General features: G+C 42.5%; 1 protein-coding gene across 1 annotated transcript in view; it reads right to left on the bottom strand.

Annotated features, from left to right (window-relative positions):
* Positions 1-563: 563 nt before the first annotated feature.
* The window catches only part of LOC135520173 (gamma-aminobutyric acid type B receptor subunit 1-like), a 47,667-nt gene continuing 25,060 nt past the window's right edge, over positions 564-23,170 (bottom strand). Inside the window, exons 8-24 of the mRNA XM_064945531.1 lie at positions 21,929-22,063; positions 20,456-20,626; positions 19,621-19,722; positions 19,275-19,340; positions 18,730-18,921; positions 17,833-18,078; positions 17,391-17,454; positions 16,456-16,533; positions 11,205-11,355; positions 10,609-10,741; positions 10,188-10,304; positions 8,466-8,573; positions 6,198-6,291; positions 5,442-5,569; positions 3,977-4,105; positions 3,534-3,677; positions 564-3,099 (exon numbers count right to left, since the gene is read on the bottom strand). Of these exons, the coding sequence (XP_064801603.1) occupies positions 2,809-3,099; positions 3,534-3,677; positions 3,977-4,105; positions 5,442-5,569; positions 6,198-6,291; positions 8,466-8,573; positions 10,188-10,304; positions 10,609-10,741; positions 11,205-11,355; positions 16,456-16,533; positions 17,391-17,454; positions 17,833-18,078; positions 18,730-18,921; positions 19,275-19,340; positions 19,621-19,722; positions 20,456-20,626; positions 21,929-22,063 (2,349 nt within the window). The 3' untranslated portion in view covers positions 564-2,808. The remainder of the gene's footprint in view (positions 3,100-3,533; positions 3,678-3,976; positions 4,106-5,441; positions 5,570-6,197; positions 6,292-8,465; positions 8,574-10,187; positions 10,305-10,608; positions 10,742-11,204; positions 11,356-16,455; positions 16,534-17,390; positions 17,455-17,832; positions 18,079-18,729; positions 18,922-19,274; positions 19,341-19,620; positions 19,723-20,455; positions 20,627-21,928; positions 22,064-23,170) is intronic.

Here is a 23,170-nt window from a genome sequence, read left to right as displayed (position 1 = left end):
AGCGTCGTCTGGGTTTGGCCCGGGGTAGGCCGTTATTGTAAATAATAATTTGTTATTAACTGACTTGCCTAGTTAAATAAAGGTAAAAAAAAATATTGTTCCAAGATGAGGTTGTCATTTACCATGACCCTTTGCAGCTAGCTGTTGTGTAACATGTATGTCTGCCTTTCACTTTCAGCTCATATTACGATCTCTGATAAGAAATGACACCAATACCCATTGGTTAATAGGTCAATCAATTATGAAGTGGAAGCAGATTGTACGGGACTGAAATGACTTTTGATCCTGGGAGGGCTATCGTTCAATTTGAATGTAGATTCTAAATGAATAAACAACAGAATCCCTTGGGTGTCATTAACTGATGGTGACATCTAGTGGTTAAAACAGCTGTGTGTGACATGCTTGTCCCTTTGGACATGGTTATGATACCACATATTTTCTGTCATAAAATGCCCATTCAACCAATAATGAAGTGTTTTGTCACATTTCAGGGTTGATGAGGGTGTTTAAATTAAATGATGTTCCTTATTAGTCCAATTGACACATAACACGATACACATACATTCAGTGAAAAACAATGGGTTTATTTAACTATGATTATCCATATATTTGAATGCATATAATCTGATATTGTATCAACATTTAAAATTGTAAATATAGTGTATACAAATATCTTCAAATCCAGTTATATACACTGCATGTACAAAACATTAGGAACACCTGCTCTTTCCATGACATGACTGAACAAGTGAATCCAGGTGAAAGCTATGATCCCTTATTGATGTCACCTGTTAAACCCACTTCAATCAGTGTTGATGAAGGGGAGGAGAAAGGTTAAAGAAGGATTTTGAAGCCTTGAGACAACTGAGACATGGACCGTGTGTGTGAGCCAGTCAGAGGGTGAACGGGCAAGACAAAAGACTTCAGAGTCTTTGAACAGGGGTATGGTAGTAGGTGCCAGGCGCACCGGTTTGAGTGTGTCAAGAACTGCAACGCTCTGGATTTTTCACCATAGTTTCCCCGTGTGTATCAAGAATTGTCCGCTGCCCAAAGGACATCCAGCCAACTTGACACAACTGTGAGAAGCATTGGCGTCAACATGGGCCAGCATCCCTGTGGAACGCTTTCGACACCTTGTATGGCCATTTCCCGGCCAATTGAGGCTGTTCTGAGGGTAAAAAAAAGGGGCTACAACTCAATATTAGGAAGGTGTTCCTAGTGTGTTGTACACTTAGTGTATATTCATACATGTGCAAGAGTATATTTCTCTAAATAATCTTCGGCATACATATATTACAATATTACCCAATGTCCTCCATGTACAGTTAATACATATGGACTATTTCATCCAATAACTTCCTATGGAGAAGTTGTGTATCTCACTTTCCTAAACCCTGAGCTACAGTATGTCATTAGAACGGCAACAAAATCCCGACCTGAAACTTTGTTTGGAACTATAGTGCAACATGAGATCACGCTATTTGGAAAAGTAACGTCTCGAACGTTACTTACCGACAAAGCTGTGTTATATCATTGCTTCATACATTTTGACAAATTGCTAATGAATGGGATTGCACGTATATATTAACTGTCGTAGACGCATGTCAGAATCTTTAACAAAACCGTTACATATATTCTTCGTCGTCACGTTCACAAACGTGGTTGTACAAAGTTAAAATCGGGGTGGGGAAATTCGGAAGAAACGTCAAATATAAGACCAACGGGTGGCAGGCATGTACATTTACATTTATATTCAGATTGTCTTTAAGGAAAAACAGTTATTGACAAAGAAAATTCTAAATGTCGGGAACATATCCATTCAAGTCCAATTGAAAACGTTCAAAAGGATGGTACATAGAAAACGGATTAGGTTACACATCACATGACACCGTTTTCTTATCAAATGGATTTCATCTATTCAAGCGGATACAACAGCAAACATGTGATTGAAGATACAAAGCTGTACTTGAATATGTATACAGCAAAACATCCACAAAAATCCTGCTATTGTCCCCAAAGGAGGGTTTGTCCATTCCAAAACCCTCTACTGTATATGGCAATGATGTTGGTAATTCACCTTCAGTTGGGATGACTTTACACTTTGAGTTTCGATGGCGTTTTGATATGAAATCCAGTCAATTGAATACACTGGGAAACTGTTTTTTCCCCACTCTCATTGCATCTGAACAATTTCCACCCCCCCCCCCCAAAAAAAAAAATAATAATAATATATTGAACTAAATATAGGGCACAACATTGAATCCATGACATAACATATCATACATTATGTAATAACAATATTAATCAATTACCATGTGCTTCGCTATTTCAAAAAACCGAAGACAAATAGGCAGAGACGGGAGTCAAAAAGGAGCAAACACACACACAGTACACAAAGTCCTCCCGGAGATCCTAGATACATCTGCACAACAGAACGAGAAAACAAACAGAGGGAAGGAGGAAAGAAGAAGAATGAAAAAGGGAGATCTGTCAATTTTTTGTCTCCACAAGTAGACTGAGGGTTACTCTGGGATGTGCTTGTCTCTTATTCAATAACTCGTATTACTAGTCACAAGTGCTTCAGGTTCCCACAGTGAGAAAGACTGTGAGAAAGACTGGTGTTACCCCGGGTGACTCGCCTCACCGCAGCCTGTAGTGAATGGAAAAGCCCTCTGTTGTCGTGTGCCTCCACTCACTCTGTCAATATCAGTAGTTTGTGCTCTTTTTCCATAACAAGTGAAAGTCACAGTGCCTCCATGTGTGTTCGTTCCTCCGTGCGCTCTGGGCTCTTCTAGCACCCCGCCCTCTTCACTTGTAGAGCAGGGGGATCTGGCTGTTGTGACAGTGGTTGCGACTAATCTTGCTGTCCGCCTGGTACAGGTTGGAGGAGTTGGAGAAGGAGGGGGGTAAAGAGGAGTGATTGTCCGACGCGGGGTTGGGGTAACCGGGTGGGGGCAGGAGAGACTTGGGGTCTGGCTGGGAAGAGGGCGGGGACGAGTTGCTGTGGTTCTGGTTGGTGCCGGATGAGGGCCGTCGTCGGTTGCGCAGGGCCTGTCTCTCAACCAGCTGGTTGCGGAGCTCCGATACCCTCTGCTCTTTCTGAGAGCACGGAAGAGGAAGAGGTCTTATTAATACTGGACACTCATGGGTAAAGAGGAATCCTTCATTACGCATTAATTGAGCATGAATTAGACATGTATTCATCTTGTATTAATCATGTATTAATCAAACCAAATGTATCTCTTATTAAAATATAATAAAAATGAATGATTGGAAAGATTGATTGGTTGTTTGCTAGGTCAAATAATTCAGACATTAGATGTATTTTAATAAATGCATTTTGATTATATTTTGATATCTAAGGTATCAAAGTGAGTGTGTATTGTAGTACCACCTGTATGATAAAGATTGGCTGAATGATTGATTACTAGTTCCAATAATTCAGATGTATAGACGTATTAGACATATTTCAACCTAGATGTATGGTGATTCTATGTTGACAGCGAAGGTGCATCATAAAGTGTGTACTGTACCTCCTGTATGATCTTCTGCAGTTCACGGTTCTCTCTCTCCAGCTGGCGAGACTTCTCCTCATCGTTGTTGTTGGTGGACGAGCCGGTCTTCAGCGTGTCCTGCTGCTCTGACTGCCACTCACCACGTGTAATCAGCCTGCGCATCTAGAATAGAATAGAGTTTTACTCTACACAGCCAGAGAGACAGAGACAAACCATATACTATATGTGAATTTGGAAATGTTAACATTGAAGAAAGTATTGAAACTTTTGTTTCGAGTGCAGATGCAAGTGTACATTAAACACGACTGCTAAATGACTCAGTCCTAGGCTACGTCCCAAATGGCACCCTATTCCCTATACAGTGCACTACTTTCAAGCAGAGCCCTGGTCCAAAGTAACGCACTATAAAGGAAATAGGGTACCACTTGGGACACAGCCCTGTTCTATACAGTATACTGTACCTTGGGCACAAAGAGCACCACCAGGGTGATGTAGACAGAGAACACTATGGCCAGAGCGGCAAAGGCAAAGGAAGCATCCTGCTGTGATGTGAGGATCATAGTGACGGGAGCCGTGATCATGCACAACACCTGCAGAGACAGGGTGATTGAGAGAGAGAGAGAGAGAGAGAGAGCGAGAGAGTGAGAGAGAGCGAGAGAGTGAGAGAGAGAGAGAGAGAGAGAGAGAGAGAGCGAGAGAGAGAGAGAGAGAGAGAGAGAGAGAGAGAGAGAGAGAGAGAAACAAAGAGGTAAATACATATCAAGAGAGAGGTGAGAGAGGAAAATAAGATCTAAAAAAGCGGTCGGCAGCTGCTTATCATTCCAACGAGGTTCCTCATATGAAAACATCATTATAAAGTCACAGTGGCCATACTGGCACATCATCACAATATCAAGCCTTCCTAAAGCTCTCTGCTTCCCAACAAGGAGGCCTTTGCAGATACAATAAATATTGACATTTTAAAGGATTCAACCTCATATGGGGCACCATTGTTGTAGGGAACTGTATCATTTATCTCTGTGTATTACACCACGAAATATACTCAATTAAATAAAATGGTGAAATCAACATCTAAGCTTTCCATTTGTCCGGACCTGCAGCTGTGTTCAACGATTTCATCAAGCTATATGAATGATTGATCAATTAAATGTTCTTTCCTCTGCTTTGCAAAAGAAAAATTGACTGTATGTACTTCATAATTGCATAACCGCCCCACAGCAAATGCGCAGTCAAAAGAAGTAAAACTGTGGGTGGTTTTCAGTCATAAGTGTTTCGGTTCCTCATTAAGCTGTTTTGAGATGGGAATCTGGGCAAGTTCTGGCAATTATGTAAATCCTTGTTCAGAGAGTGCTAAAATGTTTGCACATTGTTGAGCCGAAATAGAAACCCAGCCTAAAGCTAAAGTTGTTTAAAAAATGTTGCCTGTGTAAGAGCAGTGGTTTGTTCCAGCAAAAGTCTACATTACCAGACATTTAATGGATTTGCTCACCTGTGTGAGGGTTACCGAATGGCTATGGCTACTTGTTTGTAAAACCTAGATGGTGCAACGGTACTGTATGTTATCGCTGCTATATCAGTTAAAGTGAAGCTTAAATAGCTCTACTAGTGATGATCCTTCACCAATTCAAATCAAATTCAAATGATTGTTTTAAGTATAGCACTAACAATTAGCTTTAGCACCAAAAATATGTCTTCCAAAAATACATTTATGAGCACATGCTTACCACCAGAAATAACAAGCCTTAGCCGTATGTTATCACCATGCACTAATAAATCATTGAATCTCATGTCCACACTGAGACAATGCCTAGCCCCTGCTACCTTTCTACCAGTAGTTAATTGTTGCTTTGAGTTCCTTCGCTCAATGGACTGCCTAAAATGCAGAGCGGAAACCAGAGCACTCCCCCTGTGATGGTTGAGACTCACAGCCACGTTGTAAATAGCCATCCCCACGGCTCGATGGTCATTGATCTTCTCCGTGGAAACAGACTTGGTCTCGTAGGCCAGAAATATCCCCAGCAACAGCAGCAGTCCCTTGTAGCCATACACTACACCTGGTGGAGAGAGAGAGAGACAAAGTAGGGGAGAGAGAGAGAATGAGAGAGAGAGACAGAATGAGAGAGAGAGAGAGAGAGAGAGAGAGAGATGGAAAGCGAAGACGATGGAGTGATGTTAGGCAGTTGACTAAATTGAATGCATATTCCCCCTTTATTTCTTCTGTCCAAGTGTCCATTGTTCTTTCATTACGTCGCTCAGTGGGGTGACAATATATTTGCATAGCACAGAGAGGGAATGCTATGGGGCAATGTCACAGTTTGTGACTCATATTAATTGAATTTGACAGTATTATGCACTCAGAAGAGCTGCCATTGTCAGGACGAGAGGCAGTATGGCAATAGTGAGAGAAAGACAAATGAAAGGAGAAGATAAAAAGCATATGAGGGAAAGATAAAGGCAGGGAATGACTGACTTGAGTGAGTGAGAGGAGGGGAGAGGAGAGGAGTGAGAGGAATGAGAGGAGGGGAGGAAAAAGTGGGGCTAGACAAAAAAAAAGAGAGAAAGCTAATGTGGGACGCTGAGATACGAGGAGTGTTTCATTTACAATGAATGGACTGGGGATTGAGGGGGTGAGAGAGAGAAGTACATATAAGAGAGAAGGAGTAGGGAATAGAGGAGGGATACCGAGCCATGTGTTCATCTTCTCTGAAGTGCAGTGCTCCAGGAGGGGCTGAATCAGGACATCCAAGTCTCCTTTAGGGGCCTCCCTAGTGAACTTCTACTCAGAGAGAGAGGGTGGGGGAGGAAGTGTGTGTGTGAGAGAGAGAGAGAGAGAGAGAGAGAGAGAGAGAGAGAGAAAGTGGGAGAGAGAGAGAGAGAGAGAGAGAAAGTGAGAGAGAGAGAAAGTGAGAGAGAGAGAGAGAGACAGAGAAACAGAGAAACAAAGAAACAAAGAGGGAGAGAGGGAGAGCGACAGACAGAGTGCGGGAGAGAGAGAGGAAGTGAGAGAGGAAGTGAGAGGGAAAGTGAGAGAGAACAAGAGACAGAGTGAACGACATTCCGTGTGATATCCGCAATTCATTCACTTTAAAATTGACAAGTAGAAAGTAAATGAACAATAAGATGGCTGACATCAAAGCAATAATCTTTTGTTGAACACTAGACATGTGACAGTGCTTACATACGAAAGCTAATACCACATAGAGTAAAGTGCCTTCAGAAAGTATTCACACCCCCCTTGACTTCTTACACATTTGGTTACAGCCTGATGATGGCCGTGTGGCCGATACGTAAAAGCCAATTAAAGAACAGTGATACTATCAAGAGCGGTGTGCGGGTTTCTTATTTTTTCTCATGTTATTCAACTGTTACCATGCCCCTGCAAAAAAGATAGCTCAGAGGTGCGAGTGCCTTTCGAATAAGGAATTTTGTTGTGTTTCGGCCTGTATTTAAAATGGATTACATTTAGATTTTTGGTCACTGGCCTACACACAATACCCCATAATGTCAAAGTGAAATTATGTTTTTAGAAATGTTTACAAAATAATAAAAAATGAAAAGCTAAAATGTCTTGAGTCAATAAATATCCAACCCCCTTTTTATGGCATGCCTAAATAAGTTCAGTAGTGAAGTTGCATGGACTCACTCTGTGTGCAATAATAGTGTTTAACATGATTTTTGAACGACTCTGTATCCCACACATACAATTATCTGTACAGTCCCTCAGTCGAGCAGTGAATTTCAAACACAGATTCAACCACAAAGACCAGGGAGGTTTTCCAATGCCTCGCAAAGAAGCCTTTTCGTAAACGGGTCAAAATGGAAAAAAGCAGACATTGAATATCCCTTTTGAGAATGGTGAAGTTATTAACTTACAGTTTGGATGGTGCATCAATACACCGAGTTGCCAGAGAGGAAGGAAACCGCTCTGGGACTTCACCATAAGACCAATGATGACTTTAAACCTAGGAACAGTGGGTTAACTGCCTTGTTCAGGGGCAGAACGACAAATTTTTACCTTGTCAGCTCGGGGACTTGATTCGACAACCTTTCGGTTACTGGCCCAACGCTCTAACCACTAGGCTACCTTCCACCCCAATACTAACCTAATTGATGGAGTGAAAAGAAGGAAGCCCGTACAGAATAAAAAGTATTCCAAAATATACATCCTGTTTGCAACAAGATACTTAAAGTAATACTGGAAAAAATGTGGCAAAGCAATTATATTTTTTTGTCCTGAATACAAAGTGTTATGTTTAGAGCAAATTCAATACAACACATTACTGAATACCACTCTCCATATTTTCAAGCATAATGGTGGCTGAATCATGTTATGGGTATGCTTGTAATTATTAAGGACTGGGGAGTTTTTCATAATAAAAAAAGAAATGGAGCTTAGAACAGGCAAAATCTTAGAGGAAAATCTGGTTCGATCTATTTGTCCACCAGACACTGGGAGATGAATTCATCTTTCAGCAGGACAATAACCCAAAACACAAGGCCAACTCTACACTGGAGTTGCTTACCAAGAAGACAGTGAATGTTCCTGAGTGGCCAAGTTAAATCTGCTTGAAAATCTATGGCAAGGCCTGAAAATGGATGTCTAGCAATGATCAACAACCAATTTGACAGAGTTGAAGAATTTTGAAAAGAACAATGTAGCACAATCCAGGTGTGGAAAGCTCTTAGAGACGTACTCACAAAGACTCACAGCTGTAAACCCTGCCAAAGGTGCTTCTACCAAGTACTGACTCAGGAGTGTGAATTCTTATGTAAATGTGATATTTCTGTATAAAATGTTCAAAACATTTGCAGAAAAATCTAAAAACATGTTTTAATTTTTGTCATTTAGGAGTATTGACAAAAAAAAAATCTATTTTGAATCGAGCCTGTAACACAACAACATTAGGAAAAAGGTCCGGGGGTGTGACCAATGCGACAGTGTCACTGTACCTCTACTGTGATGTGTAATGGATCCACAATCTGCCAAATCATGAGTGACAGGACGTCTATGGCTAGTAACACTCCAACTGTTGCATAGAGTTTCCATGGCTCCAGGTGCTGCAGGGATACAGGAGAACCAATCACAATCCAAGGACCAAGGGTAATGCAGTGAGTCCACAAGCATCCAGTAGATAAAATGTAAACAGATTACAGTATTGTATACGTGTATCAGGCACAGAATACATCAGTTATCAGAGCTCCCTTTAAAAAGAGATTCATATGTCAATGGGCTCCCCTGGTTAAATAAATGAAGAACACATAAATTAACTGGCATTTAGACGATAACGTTGAAATATTCTAAGTGTAAATTGAGGAGTTACTAGGCAGTGGATGCAAAATGCACAACAGTGGTTTTTGAATGAGTAACATATCAAGAAGAAATGGGGTCCAACAATGATGTATGCAATATAAACAACATGCTTCTTCATTTTCCATCACTTCATTCTGGCTGGCTTCTAGCCCTGCAACCGTTCACCCCAGACATAACCAAACCGTATCACATAGACCTGGTCACCTCTTCTCTTCAGGTGCATGAAATGATTTGACTGCCTTCACTGGTCTTGCTACATTTTGACTTGGAAACTTTTTTAAAGTACTTTCACAGAGCTCTTTGGCAAATTGCTCTTGCATGGCCATTAAAGAGAGTTGAAAGTCAACCTGATTCGTCTTGCATTGGCTCAACTAATAAAGCCCTCGAAGGTTGGATTTCCACATAGAATTTTAATATTCATACATATTCATAAATGCTCCATAAATGGCTTATTCTCTCATTCTCCTGATTAGGTCTTAGAAGAATTCCCACAACACATCGCACACACACAGTGTTTTCCCAGCTACAGGACACACTGTCTTAGAGAGGACACACACGTGCATACGTAATCAAGTTGATAGTGTGCGCATCACGGGTATGAGTGTGTGTGTAGGTATCTTTCTGTATGCGTGTGAGTGAGTGAGTGAGTGAGTGAGTGAGTGAGTGAGTGAGTGAGTGTGTGTGCATACGTATGTCTGTGTGATTCCCGTCTCTGTCTCTACTGTACTCTATTCTACTCTACTGTACTCTACTGTATTCTATTCTACTCTACTGTACTCTAATGCACTCTAATGTATCTATTATACTCTACTGTACTCTACTGCACTCTACTGTATTCTATTCTACTCTAATGTACTCTACTGTATTCTATTCTACTCTATTCTACTCTACTCTACTGTACTCTACTGCACTCTACTGTATTCTATTTTACTCTACTGTACTCTACTGTACTCTACTGCACTCTACTGTATTCTATTCTACTCTACTGTACTCTACTGTATTCTATTCTACTCTGCTCTACTGTACTTTACTTTACTCTATTCTATTGTACTCTACTCTAAGGTACTCTATTCTACTCTGTTGTCTATTCTACTCTATTCTACTCTAATGTACTCTATTCTACTCTGCTCTACTCTACTGTACTCTGCTCTACTGTACTTTACTGTACTCTACTGCAGTATATCCCAGAGTAGAGAATATACAGAGATACTTTAACATGCAGAGCAAAGCACATCTCCCAGAGGCTTATGTAACCTTACTCTAAAGTTGAAGGGGATTGTTTATCTGCCAGCACCACACATTCAGTACTGTAGACTCTGGAGCTTCCCTGTTCCCTCCTCTGGCCCTCTTAAAAGGCTTACCTTCCTCTTCTCCTTCTTCTCCTCCTTCTTTGTGAAGAGATTGTGTACCCACCAAATCTTGGTGAACATGCTGCCATAGGCCAGACTGAAGCCCAGGCCGAGCAGCCACAGACGGAACTAGACAGAGAGGAAAAAAAGGAGAGAGATTTTGATGATTTAATATTTTTACTTTTTTGGCAATACAAATGCTATTTTTATTATGCCAATAAAGCAAAATGGTATTGATAATGGGAGGAGAGAGAGAGAGAGAGAGAGAGAGAGAGAGAGAGAGAGAGAGAGAGGAGAGAGCTAAGGAATATGAGAAATAGAGAGAGGCAGAGACAGAAAGAATTTCTCCTGACAAGCCATTACAGCACATCCATCAACTGTGGCACTAGAAGATGGCGACAACACCCCATTCCCACGGCTTTAGCTGTGTTACCTGACAGACCACAGGGAACTGGGACCTGTGGATGTGGTGTCCGTCGATCCCCAGGGGAAACACAGCAGCCAGGGCCATCATACAACCCACTGCTGTCATGTTGTTCAGGTAGGGCTGGGAGTTCTGGATGTACCTGGCACAACACACACAAAGAGGGTATGAAGAAAGACCAGAGAATATAGACAAAAACCCACACGTGCACTGTTTCACGTGCACTGTCCGCGACACTTTACAGCATCAAGATAATGTCATAGACATGACGTCGTCTGTCACTGAATGAAAAGTGATGAGGCATTTTGCATGGATTGGAGACAGTTATGCCAAGTGTTATGACATGTCCACATAAACGTGAATGTGACTTGCCCACCGCCATCTGGAGACCTACAAGCAGGACCCACCAGGAGGACAATCATACTCGACCCAGTGGGATTGCCATCGAAGTTGTTGATGAATTGCTTGCTGTAGCCAGTGTTTGTTTATTTTTCAAATATATTTTTGAATTGAACTTTTATTTAACTAGGCAAGTCAGTTAAGAACAAATCCTTAACTACAATGACGGTGTTGCTTAAATGTGCAAGATGAAGTTCTAATCTCACCGCACGTTGCTGTTGTAGATGTTGAAGGTCAGACAGACGATGCCCAGCAGGATGCCCAGACCAGCGAAGACAGACACGGCAGCAAACAGCTTCTGAGACAGGTACCTAAACTCCTCAATGACTATTGTCGAGTCAGCCGGGGGCCCGGCACCTGAACAGAGAGAGAGCGAGAGAGAGAGAGAGAGAGAGAGGGGAGAGAGACAGAGAGAAATAAAGGGAGAGAGAGAGCGAAAGAGAGAGAGAGAGAGAGCGAGAGAGAGAGAGAGAGGCAGGACAGAGGTTAGTCCATCCATGCCTTAAAGAGACAGAGAGTTCTAAGGGCAGATTATGCCTGTCTACAGTGCTGTACTTGATGTCACTCAGAACAGAACTGGGCAAAAGGACAATTATGTTTTGAATTAAGATCAAAATCTGAATTTGAAAATCAGGGAGGGCACCAGGCTCAGTAACCTCTACAGATACTAACCTAAAGGATCAAATGAAATTGGCACAATCAATTTACACAGTAACCAGTATACATTATTGTGTTGCGCTCACTGATTTAATTCAATGACCAACAAGGTACAGAAATTGAGAATAAAGGAGGATAGATGTGGAAATCAGGCCGTGTTCACCCTAATTATCTCAAAACGTGCATAACTAAAAAGTAACCAAAAAAATAGCCATTGGTTCTTTCAAGGTTGGAGATGGTTGAAAGTGCAGCTGACTGATTTGATCTGTCTCCGATTTCTCTCCTGTCTGTCTAATCCAGCCCTGACTGCAGATCCTGACAGCTGCTCGGGGTGTGGGTGTCACTGTGTCCTTACGTAAGGGTGATGACAGTGACATGGACTTGAGTCAGTGTGTGGGGACGTGTCCATGTCAGGAAGAGGGTGACACAGTGTCGAGCCCCAGGGGTGTCACAATACCAGGGCGCACACATTTTGTTTTGGCGGTTTCAGCGATATCACACCACTGACTTGCCCAAAGTGACGTCTGAGACATGCTATCTGAGAACAGAGTGACAACTGTTTGAAGACTGTTTGAAGATATGTTGTTTTTCTGTGCATTGAAGAGCGAACGAGCATTGTCCTGTCAGCTGAAGTGTTTGCACTGTTTAAACCTTCCTCCGTCCTTGATCAAGGAATCAGGACAGGGTGTTGCCATGGAGACCAAGCTCTGTAATGGTTGCCACGGCGATTAGGAAGACAGTTGAGCTAAAGTGGTTGTTAGGGGCGACAGTGAAGAGAGCGAGAAAGTGAGGGAGGAATTCGACAAGGGGTAAACAGAATGGGGAACAGGAGAGTTGAGACAACAATCACCTCCACAGCAGACCCAACTTGCCTCTGCCACTGTACATTATTATTATTTTTGATTATTTTACTTTTATTTAACTAGGCAAATCAGTTAAGAACAGATTCTTATTTTCAATGATGGCCGAGGAACAGTGGGTTAACTGCCTTGTTCAGGAGCTGAAAAACAGATTTTTAACTTGTCAGCTCGGGGATTTTATCTTCAAACCTTTCGGTTACTAGTCCAACGCTCTAACGTCACAACAAACTAAACTCACTTTCGTTACCTGCAGAACAAACTAAACTCACCTCTGTTAACTCTAGAACAAACTAAACTCACCTTCGTTACCTATAGAACCAACTAAACTCGCCTCTGTTAACTCTAGAACAAACTAAACTAACCTTCATTAACCTCTAAAACAAACTAAACTCACATTCATTACCTCTAGAACAAACTACACTCACCTCCATTACCTCTAGAACAAACTAAACACCTCTGTTAACTCTAGAACAAACTAAACTCACCTTTGTTACCTTTAGAACAAACTAAACTCACCTCTGTTCAATCTAGAACAAATTAAACTCATCTCTGTTAACTCTAGAACAAACTAAACTCACCTCTGTTAACTCTAGAACAAACTAAACTCACCTTCATTACCTCTAGAACAAATAAACTCACCTTTGTTACCTATAGAACAAACTAAATTCACCTTTGTTACCTTTAGAACAAACTAAACTCACCTCTGTTCAATCTAGAACAAATTAAACTAATCTCTGTTAACTCTAGAACAAACTAAACTCACCTCTGTTAACTCTAGAACAAACTAAACTCACCTTCATTACCTCTAGAACAAACTAAACTCACCTTTGTTACCTATAGAACAAACTAAACTCACCTTTGTTACCTATAGAACAAACTAAACTCACCTTTGTTACCTATAGAACAAACTAAACTCACCTTTGTTACCTATAGAACAAACTAAACTCACCTTTGTTACCTATAGAACAAACTAAACTCACCTTCATTACCTCTAGAACAAACTAAACTCACCTTTGTTACCTATAGAACAAACTAAACTCACCTTTGTTACCTATAGAACAAACTAAACTCACCTTTGTTACCTATAGAACAAACTAAACTCACCTTCATTACCTCTAGAACAAACTAAACTCACCTTCGTTACCTATAGAACAAACTAAACTCACCTTTGTTACCTATAGAACAAACTAAACTCACCTTTGTTACCTATAGAACAAACTAAACTCACCTTCGTTACCTATAGAACAAACTAAACTCACCTTTGTTACCTATAGAACAAACTAAATTCACCTTTGTTACCTTTAGAACAAACTAAACTAATCTCTGTTAACTCTAGAACAAACTAAACTCACCTCTGTTAACTCTAGAACAAACTAAACTCACCTTCATTACCTCTAGAACAAACTAAACTCACCTTTGTTACCTATAGAACAAACTAAACTGACCTCGGTTAACTCTAGAACAAACTAAACTCACCTCTGTCACCTCTATAACAAACTAACCTCGTACCTCTCCCACTGGTTACAGATGTCAGTTCAATGTGTAGTTTTTATTTACATCTGATTGAGTCGTCAACTAACGTGAATTCAACATGGATTTAATCACCATTGGATTTAGGTTAAAAGTTTGGTGAAAAAACGTTGATGACCTTTTGAGTCAACGTCATTTTTGATGTTGTTGTTGAAATTACGTGGAAAATGACATGGCAACCAGTTTTGCCCATTGGGCTGTGACTCTCCAGTAAACTAGACACACCTCTGTTACTATACAAAAAAGGTGCTATTTAAAATCTAAAAGGGCTCTTTGGCTGTTCACAGAGGGTTCTACATGGAACCCAAAATGGTTGAAACCAAAAAGGGTTTTACATGGAACCTAAATGGGTTCTACTATAAGGACAGCTGAAGAACTCTTTGGCACCCTTTTTCTAAGAGTGTGCAGGGCAACGAAACTTAACACTGTCACTTCTAAACCTCTATCACTGTCACCTCTATCACTGTCACCTCTAAACCTCTATCACTGTCACCTCTATCACTGTCACCTCTCAAACTCTATCACTGTCACCTCTATCACTGTCACCTCTAAACTTAACACTGTCACCTCTAGCATAATAACCTTTATCACTCTCCAGAAAACTAGACTCCACTCCATCACCTCTGGAACAAACAAACCTGTCACTCTCCAGAAAACTAGACTCCACTCCATCACCTCTGGAACAAACAAACCTCTATCACTCTCCAGAAAACTAGACTCCACTCCATCACCTCTGGAACAAACAAACCTCTATCACTCTCCAGAAAACTAGACTCCACTCCATCACCTCTGGAACAAACAAACCTCTATCACTCTCCAGAAAACTAGACTCCACTCCATCACCTCTATAACAAACAAACCTCTGTCACTCTCCAGAAAACTAAACTCCACTCCATCACCTCTGGAACAAACAAACCTCTATCACTCTCCAGAAAACTAGACTCCACTCCATCACCTCAATAACAAACTAACCTCTATCACTCTCCAGAAAACTAGACTCCACTCCATCACCTCTATAACAAACTAACCTCTATCACTCTCCAGAAAACTAGACTCCACTCCATCACCTCAATAACAAACTAACCTCCATCACTCTCCAGAAAACTAGACTCCACTCCATCACCTCTAAAACAAACAAACCTCTGTCACTCTCCAGAAAACTAGACTCCACTCCATCACCTCTATAACAAACTAACCTCTATCACTCTCCAGAAAACTAGACTCCACTCCATCACCTCTAAACCAAACAAACCTCTGTCACTCTCCAGAAAACTAGACTCCACTCCATCACCTCTATAACAAACTAACCTCTATCACTCTCCAGAAAACTAGACTCCACTCCATCACCTCTATAACAAACTAACCTCTATCACTCTCCAGAAAACTAGACTCCACTCCATCACCTCAATAACAAACTAACCTCCATCACTCTCCAGAAAACTAGACTCCACTCCATCACCTCTAAAACAAACAAACCTCTGTCACTCTCCAGAAAACTAGACTCCACTCCATCACCTCTATAACAAACTAACCTCTATCACTCTCCAGAAAACTAGACTCCACTCCATCACCTCTAAACCAAACAAACCTCTGTCACTCTCCAGAAAACTAGACTCCACTCCATCACCTCTATAACAAACTAACCTCTATCACTCTCCAGAAAACTAGACTCCACTCCATCACCTCTGGAACAAACCATCCTCACCTCTGTAAACCTACATCACACCAAGCTCACTCCTGTCACACTACAGAACAGTAAGACCACCAAACTCAGCCCTACAGAGAGTCATCTCTGATTGGACCATTGGCCCTGCTCCCCTCGGAGGCTAAGCTAAGCCTTGGCAACAAATCGTTTCATTAAAAGTCTACAACGGTGCCCTCTCTCTGGCCTCCCAGCATGCACGATTGACTAGCGGTGCAGTAATTCTAAGCCCAGGCACAAGTGTGTCACCTCTCAAGGGAGGGCTGGGCCAGTAAACAACTGAACTACAACATTTGTCTTGGTGTGGCTGAAGCAAATCAACAGTAATAGAATTTCTCTGCAGTCTGTGTTGGATGCTTAACTTTCCCAAAGTGAAGAAGTGTGGGTGGGGTCAGGCTTTCCTGACTGCCATTGTCTGGCCACTGAGCTGTGGGTGTAAACTCATTCTGGGTGAAGGAGGATGAGGGCCCAAATGATTGCTTTTAAAGCCAGAAGTGGTGATTTGTCTAACATGGAAGTGAAGGATGGAGGCAGCGCGGGCTTAGAGAAAGAGAAGGCGTAACAGTAGGGCTAATGTGAGGGGAACGAGATAGATAGTTACATAGATGACTCACCGTGAGACAGTCACACACACACCCACCCACCTACACACAGAGAGAGACATACACAGGAAGCCTGACAAAGACAATGTAATCAACTCTGCCGCACCTATCCACACGTCGTTGCCGAACCAGGAGAGATTCTTCTGAGAGCTGTCGTAGTATCCAATCTTCTTGTAACTGCCTCCTACACAGCGAGAGGGAGAGAGGGTCCAATTAATATCTTCTCAAATCATCTTCATTTCCTGCCTACATAATATCCTTGAGTTATGATGAGTTCAAACGACAACAAACAACAGAACACTTTGATAATGAACGACGGGACAAAACATCATTATGAAAAGAAGGCTATGGAAGTGCGGGGCAGAACATTTCAGATCCACAAAAAGAGAGAAAGAGAAAAGAGGGAAATTGGAACGAAGAGATAGAGACGATAGAGAGAGAGGGGCCGATACAGACCTGCAACAGGGAAAGAAAGACAGAGGGAGAGAACGAGTATGTGGCATCCTGAACCATGAATACGGATTGGAATAGAATAATTCACAAATTCAAGTCAAGGCTTTCAATGTATTAACCAAATTAGCCGACCCCGTCCCTAGCACTGCGGCACACAAAATGCTACCCAGTGCAGGGCTATACCACATTTGGATTATCATTGTTTTGGATCCATTCGGGGTCCAAAAAGAACAGAGGTACAAAATAATCCGCCACCTTCGCTTTGATCCAATTAGACGGAAGATTTGACTCAACACATTTATAAACCAGCACATTTTGCACATGCAATTGTGGGACAATGAAACAAACTGCACAGCAATCGCCCCTAAAAATGCTTTGCTCTCAAATAAACACGAGTGAGAACGAGGGGGGAGAAAGAGAAGCGTCAGCAGACAGCCTTGATCTTGACAAATGACTGGACTGACTGACAATTAGGCGCACAGCAATAAAATGCCTATGGGTTTTTTGTTGTCGTTGTTTTTTTTTACTACTGTAGAATGTCTAGAACAAGGAAAGGCTGACATGTGCTTGGAATGGTGATGACTTTACCTTGCAGTTGCTCAATAAGGGTCATTGCCATCCTGGAACCCTGGGCATCAAACACCACATGACCCTGAAGGAGAAACCCCCAGAAAAGTGCTACATCAAGTCAGAAATCTACTGTCATCCATGTAGATGATTGAATGAGGCAATGCATAGATTACACGTGTAATTTACTGTGCAGTGTTCTTCAATCCTGTCCTGGGACAAATAGGGTATGCAGGCTTTTGCTCCAAGCCAACACACCATATTCAACTAACCAAGGGCTTGATGATAAGTATAGTAGTTGAATCAGGTGTGTTAACCCTCCAACCAGGGTTGGACTACCTGGACTTGTATAATAAGAAACACTCATTTGCGTTTTCCATTGCAAAAGGTTTTCAAACATTTTGTGCCCTAATGAACATGGCCCTAGTATATTCTACCGGAGGACCCATCATCCTGTACTCACAGACACGCCTTCAAATGAGCTGGTGTTGAGGGCGCGGTAGATCTCTGCTGTGATGTCATGGTTGTTATAGTTGAAGTCTTCCAGCCTGCGACCTTTGGCCTTCAGAGGGGCCACAGTCTTGTTGAGGGCCAGGGCCAGGGCCCAGACAGCGTCGTAGGCCAGAGGGGCCTCCTGGAAGCCCCCCGTCTCTTCCGGGTTCTTACCCCCGAGCCGGTTCATCAACGCCCCCAGGAACTCCTGAGAGGTCTGATTGGACCAGACATCGGGAAGGGGGGGAGTTGATAAATGAGGGTCACCATTCGTGTGGCTTTCAATCTGAACTATTGTCCATCAAACTCATTAGTATGACATTTATATAATTAAAATCACTATGTTAGTTGCATTAGGGTCAACCTATATTTAGGCAATACTGGAGCCTCAAGCACTGTGTAATGTTTACGTATTACTAGCCTTTGAACTCAAAAAGTAGTGTACTTAGCTCGGGGCCAAAACAGCTTTTTACGCCAGCTTTTTGGGGCTAACCAGTCACAGAGTTCCATTGTCACCTAAGTTGAATATTTATTAGGGATAGCCCTGGGTCAGGGACATTTATTTCATATGCATTTCTAAATATGTGTCTCTGCCCTGGGCTAAGAACATGCAGTGTGGAAAAGCCTAAAGGGCCCCTAGAGTGTACTATTGCAGAAGCATATCAAGCCTCCGCTCTGCAGGTAGAGGAAGGTATATGAAACTAATCAACAGCTAAGCTGGCAGCGTGTGAAATTGAAGGGACGACATGACCAGATGGAGAACACATGTTGCTCACCAGGTTGGAATGCGGATCATAATCAATAACATTACATGGACTTGGGGGACCTGATCCTGGATCAGTATGAGATCCGGCCCCGATGTTCTCACCAGGTTAGAGGCTCCGCGGACGGTCTCGGGGTTGAGCATGACGATCTCCGTGGTAACGTGGCCCTCCACCGCCTCTGTCATGTTCTCGATGGTGCAGTTGATGGACGGGTCTTTGATCTTGAACCAGTTATCAGCATACCAGCCAATCAGAAACCAGACATATTTCTTCCCATACAGTTTCTCCTTAAATACCTGGAGGATAGAGGGAGAGAGTTGGAGAAAGAGAGAGAGGGGGGGGGGGGAGAAAGTGAAAGAGAGATAAAATAGGAAAGAAGAGAAGGGCAGAGAGAGAGAGAGAGAGAAACATTTGGAAAAAAGACAGAAAAGAAGAAGATGAAACACTTAATTGTCTGTTAAATAATTCTTAATTACACAGAAATATTCTTTGCTTCTCAAGGCTACATCATCACCACAGTACAAATGAGAATTCATTAAAACAAAATTGTAATTTGTTCAGATAGAGGTTCAAGATACAATAGAGGTCAATAGCTATAAATAGCTCGATGATTTAATAGCGCAATGATTTAATTATTTAAAACACTCACCTCGCAAAACACTTTCCTGGCTTCCGTCTCATAAAAGAGCCCCACAATTATTCTGGCATCCTGACGCTATTCAATGACAGCAAGCACAATGATTTAAGCCATCGTAATGAAAATACATTCACATAACTCAATAATAATGATACAAGCCTTTACACTTTGACTATTCCAATTCTATGGTACAACTCTGCTAGATAGCTATCGCGGCACTTCACAGGCTGGCAGTTGGCTGTGCTAATTAGCCTCCTGCATTCATTTCCTGTATTAAATCACCTCACTTCGCTAACAGGCGTAACTGTGAGCAGGGGAGAGCAACAGCAGCCCCCCATTGAATATTTCATCAAAGCACCTTGAGGTTCTTGACAGCGACAGCCGGGTCGGTGAGGAAGCTCTGTCTCACACTGATCTCAATCCCAGCCTCCTTCACCCTCTGCTCCAGATCATCCAGAGTCTATATGAGAGAAGAAGAGAAGGGGTAGATGGAAACAGAGAAGGAAGAGAGAACAGAGAAGGGAAAGACGAACGAGAGAAGGGATGGGGAAGATAGAAAGAGAGAAGTGAGGGGTAGAGATTGAAAGAAAGATGGAAGGGGTGAGAAAAGGAGAGAGGAAAGGCACAAGAAATGTGAGTGTAAAATAGGAAAGAGATAATAAAGGACAGTGGGAGAGAAAGAGAAAGATCATTTGAGAGAGAGAGAGAGGTGGGAAAAGAGAGAAAAAGAGAGGCAGAAAGAAGGGGAGAAGATAAAGAGGAATAGACGTAGGGAAAGAGAGAGGAAAGAGGAGAGATAGAGAAAAGTAAAGATCAAGGAAGAGGGAGATCATTAACTTCCGTTAGAGGATAGAACCCAAGAGTCACATTATCCACCCGGTTGCTCAGAGAGATGTATCGCCTGATCAATATTTCTCACCACCAATATTCCAACAAATTACTTCAGAAATCCACGATCAATCATGGGATTGAATACTTAAAAGACTATCATACCACATATAAGTCACACGTACGCACACACCCACTCCCACACACTCATTTGCTCATTAAGATGTGGGAGAGTCACTGAAGAGGGGGCTGTGTAAGAAAGATGTGTAAGAAAGGGAGACAGAGAGAGATACAGAGACAGAGCGATAGAAAGAGAGCAAGAGAGAGACATAGAGAGAAGAGATAGATGGAGAGAGTGTACTGACCGAAGTGAAGACCTCTGTGGTCTGCTGGATGGTAGCGATCTTGGTCCATTTCCACTTCTGGAAGAGGCGTACCCTGGTGGGGTTGTGGAGGGTGGCCGAGGGGTGGGTGCGGAAGAAGGTGGGGAAACGGTTCCTGTTGGACAAGGCTGGAGAGCTGGAGCCATAGGACAACTGAGAAAGAGCGCGAGGGAGAAAGGGAGGGAGATAAACATGTATTTTCTTAAATCCTACAACAATCAAAACACTACACAGCCAGGCAATATACAGTATTAATGTATTCCGTACCAATGCAACTTATTGCACTGATTTCAGTTGAATTAAGAGGCGAAGGGGGTCTCATGTTCTACATCTATCATGACTTTGATTTCGGTGTTCAGAGCATCGGCACCCTGACATCAGACAATACAGCGAGTGACATGTAGAGTAGAATAGAGTTTGCCAGCTCACAATTGGGTGCAGTCAGGGGGATGATGGTATCAGCCTGTGGAAAACAGCTCCAACATCAGGGGTGACACACACACACGGGAGAATGAAATAGAAGGAAATGGAGCAAAGCGGCGGGGCACAGAGGCTCATTAAACATCATTTTGCAGGAAGCAGAAGAGAAATACTACCATGTGCTTTTTGTTCACGACCTGAAACAAACACTAGCCTCAACATGAGTTGGTTCAGGGTCGTGTTCATTATGCCCCAAATGGACTAAAACAGGGAGGGATTAACTGGATTTGTCCAATAAGAAAGACACATTATGTTTTCCGTTGCTAAATGTTTTAAAACGTTTCACAGAATGTGCCGGTATGAACTTTTTTCTTGTATTGGGTCAATGGGATTGGCTTTAAATGTAGACTGAGTTGCTACGCTAGGCTTTGGGAGATGTGAATACAGCCTACAATTGGAGCACCAAGAAGTCCCTTGATTCTGGTCTGTTTGATCCTTGGCTCTCTGATAGGCTTGTTTGACATGCAGAGAGCTACTCCTCCTAAGGGCTGAGCAGGGACAGAAATAAGTGTGTGGAGATTGGTGGTGGTGTTCACACACTCACTAAAGAGCCTGAACCCTTTGTGTGTGTGTGTGTGTGGGGGGGGGGTCGACAGCTAGAGTGGGAACAAGGAGGCTGAGAGGAAAAGAACAGAGGAAATCAAGCAGACAGGCCCAAGGCACTAGTTGCTGGCAAGTGGAGGGAGTAAAGAGGAGATTGGAAAAGCTAAAAGAGATAGAGTGTTTAATGAAAGAGAGAGATGGATAGATAGGGAGATTTAATTTGTTCTCAATTAATTAGTTGGCTAAAAAGGTTGACTAAAGTTTAAGGTTGATTATGAGATTACGAGAGAGAGAGAGATAGAGAGAGGGAGAGAGGCAGAGAGAGAGAGAGAGAGAGGGAGAGAGAGAGAGAGAGAGAGAGAGAGAGAGAGAGAGAGAGAGAGCAAGAGAGAGACATATAGAGCATGGGACACACAAACAATAGCTACCCACCACTATGAGGTTCCACATGCGAGCAGCCTCTGCTACCAGTGTGGATACGGAGCTGCAGCCGGGCATCAGGACAGTCTTGATGGGCTCTGTGTAGAGCAGATCATAGAGCAACTTGGTGGACTCACCCGGGTCACACTGAGAGAGAGAGAGAGAGAGAGAGAGAGAGAGAGAGAGAGAGAGAGAGAGAGAGAAAGGGGGAGAGGGGGAAAATGGAGGGAGAAGGAGATGGTAGGAGATGGAGGGAAATAAAAGGGGAGATAGATGTGAGGAGAGGGGGAGATGGAGAAAGGGAGGGAGAAAAAAGAGGAGGAAGATTAGGAGAGAAATAGGGGGGGGAGAAGAAGAGGGGAGGGGTGAGAGATGTGGGAGAGTAAGTGAGGGGGTGGGTAGAGAACAGGGGTAGAGAGAGATGGAGAGAAGGGAGGGGAGAAGAAAGAAGAATATCAGAAACAGAAAGAGAAGAACAGAACAGTGATCGATATTCCCCCTTATTGAGCGTCAGTATAAAAGTGGGAAAAGATGGCCACAGAGAGAGTTAAATCGACCACGCTGTCCAAAAAGAGATGGGAAGAACATTTAAATGCGCAAGGAGAGAGGGAGATATCACAAACTAAGCACATTCAAAAGCTCAAATGAATGTAAAATAAGCTTGAGGTGGACAAATGATCCACCACAGGCCTGTCAACAAGGTTTTCCAGTCCTCAGTAGGGCCAGATCTAAATCAGCCTGACACGTTTAATGGTGATTTACTGTGGAGGGAGAGAGAGAGGAGACAGAACTCCCATGCATTGCAGTTGAGTGTCACTAGCAATCCGGTTGTGGAAAACTGTGACTTAACAACGGACATTATGGGCCCTGATTTGTGTGTTGGTTTGTCTGTTCCCGAGATGGAAATAGCGCACTCAAGATGCAAATGTGTTGGATGCAAAAATTGCCTGTTGATTTCAAGGGTGGTTGTTTGACTGTTAAAAACGTTGTTGTCTCATGCTACTGTCACTAGATTGTATGATGTGATCTAGATATCATGACACCACCAAGTCCAATTGATCACAACGGAAGAGAAAGTGGCGTTTTGCTATCCTGTCACATCTGATAACATGTCAGGCGGTCATAACCTTTTCTCTGCCCCAGAGAACTCCTGGAGATGCCTGCCCTTACAACAACAACAAAAATAGATGTCAAATTTGCAGTTTGACATGTAAAATAGCCGTTTTCACATGTTGAGCTTGAAACCATATTTTC

This window comes from Oncorhynchus masou, chromosome 29 (assembly GCF_036934945.1).
Source record: "Oncorhynchus masou masou isolate Uvic2021 chromosome 29, UVic_Omas_1.1, whole genome shotgun sequence".
Taxonomy (NCBI): Eukaryota; Metazoa; Chordata; class Actinopteri; order Salmoniformes; family Salmonidae; genus Oncorhynchus; species Oncorhynchus masou.
The sequence above is the reverse complement of the archived record's forward strand: the minus strand, read 5'-3'. Positions and strand labels throughout refer to the sequence as shown.